At 56.1% G+C, this 2063-nt stretch overlaps 1 protein-coding gene across 1 annotated transcript; it reads right to left on the reverse strand.

Annotated features, from left to right (window-relative positions):
* Nucleotides 1–2063, reverse strand: J7T55_004830 (uncharacterized protein; the record flags this gene model as incomplete). The annotated part of the gene is made up of 3 exons (XM_053130560.1): nt 1–436; nt 581–1859; nt 1958–2063. The coding sequence occupies 3 exons, from the start codon at nt 2061–2063 to the stop codon at nt 1–3; spliced, it is 1821 nt and encodes a 606-aa protein (XP_052991256.1).

Below are 2063 nucleotides of genomic sequence, written 5' to 3' on the forward strand. Positions count from 1 at the left end.
TTATGACCCGCCAAAGTGGAAGACGCTGGACATGATCGAGCCAGGTCGCGACTCAGTGGCTGTGGTCAAGGTTGAGTCTCTGTAGGGCACGCCCTGGGCGCTTTCGCGAGGAGGCCTAACCGTCTGGCCAGAGCTAGAGGTCCGCATGCTCCATCGTCGCTTCTGTGACGCCTGGGACATACTGCCCTGCTGCTGGCCTTGATCAAGTCCAATGGGCGGGTCCGGGGCCCTCGATGTCGTGTAGTGTTGCTGGTGCATATGGTGACCGTGCTGGTGCTGTTGATCACCTGGAACGACCATCGACGCTGACATGTTTGAGTAGTTGTTGCTCTGCGCCAGAAGATCCGTCCAGTAGCCGAAAGAATTCGTTGGCGCCGTCGGAAGCTGCATGTTGGGCATGTTGGGTGTGCTCATGATAGTGTCGTCGGGGTCGAGGCTAAGATTTCAACGGTTAGTATCGTCTGAAAAGATGGCGGGTCTTGGCTTTGTGAGACATGACATGAGCCGTGAGCTGAGACATGTCTCACAATAAAGGTGCGCCAATAACTTCTAATAGGAGAAGAAACAAAAAAGGGCTTACAATAGGAATGACGTGTTAGACAGATCTTGTGCTGAAGTCATGGCAGATTGAGGATCTTGTGTAGTCCATGACCCGGCATCTGACGGAAGACTTTGAGGTGTGAAGTTTAGCGGCGCCGGCACCATGCTTATCTTTGACATGCTCTGGGCGTCCTCTTCCACCTTGGGGAATGTAGGCAGGGGTGTCTCGAAAGGACTAAAGTCGGGGATGTCAACGCCCTGTTGCTGCTGGTGTTGGTGTTGTTGGTGTTGCTGGTGGTGCTGTTGAAGCTGGTCCAGGCTGGTCTGGCTGCGGTTGGCGCGATGGTTGACTGAGGCCATTTGGCATGTGGCACGAATCGGGATGAAGAATCCGGGTGGCAGGGTAGGCGGTGTGTCCTTCTTTGCATATCCCATCGCCGAAGCGCATTGCACAAACTGCTGGACATCCGAGATGTGGCGGCACTCGAGCATCTTTCGTAGCGTGAAGGACGATAGGGCCTGCCAGGCGGGCGACTCGGATGACATTTTAACGCGGCGTTTCCATGCCTCGTCGACTGGAGACTGCCGCATCAGGTTCCGGAATCTCGCGGAATAGGACCAGTCGCGATGCGTAAGACCATCTCCGTCAAAGTGGTCTGCAACGTGAGCAAAGTATTCGTGGGCTTTCTTGTCGGCGTCTTCGTCGCTCTGTGCCTCGAAAATGCGCTTGCAGTCCTGGAAGCCGCAAGCGAACACAACCTGTGGGCACGTCTTGGCCATTGCGTCGTCAGGTAAGGGTCCGACGCCCTGATGGCAGGATTTCAAGTGGTTAGTGTACGCTGATTTCCACTCGAATGGCAAGCCACAGCCGGGAGCTGCGCATGTCCAGACCGAGTGGTTGGTGTGAAACTCGTGGAAGTGGCGCTTCAGATCGTTCTTCCGCTTGATCTCAACTGTGATCCCTCGTTCCCCGCAAAATGGGCACTCGAAAGGATCTTGCTTTTTGTTCCCCCACGCACTGCCAATCCCCCCTAGGTTCGAGCGTTTTGATGCGCCGGCTGCTCGACGGACGACCTTGCGGCCAATAGAGCGTACAGACGAGGTTTGTGCGGGATTGTGCCCTGGCATCACGTTTTGGTTCGACGCTGGAGAGGGCGCGAGGCTCAGGCTGTGGAAGGATGAGGTGTCGGAACAGGTAGAGTAGAGACTACCGGTGATGGAACTGGCGTCGGAAAAGGAGATCGGACTCGGGTTGGCTTCGAAAGCCACAGCAATATGACTGTTGCTGCTGGAACTAACAGGTGGTACCATGCCTTGCTCTGCGACAGAATGTTAGACACGAAAGGTGATGGATGGAGCCAGCGCAGGCGCCGGCGCCGGCGCCTGCGCGCAGTCGGCTTGAATGGGACGTTCTCACCATTTGCCGACATTGACCGTAGCATGCCCACAAGATCCGTCAGCCCGTACTTCCCCAGCAGGTACCGCATCATCGCGCTGTCGTCCATGGCGTTGTTGTTGTCCAT

This window comes from Diaporthe amygdali, assembly GCF_026229845.1.
Source record: "Diaporthe amygdali strain CAA958 chromosome Unknown NODE_23_length_778278_cov_65_433824, whole genome shotgun sequence".
In the NCBI taxonomy this organism is placed as follows: Eukaryota; Fungi; Ascomycota; class Sordariomycetes; order Diaporthales; family Diaporthaceae; genus Diaporthe; species Diaporthe amygdali.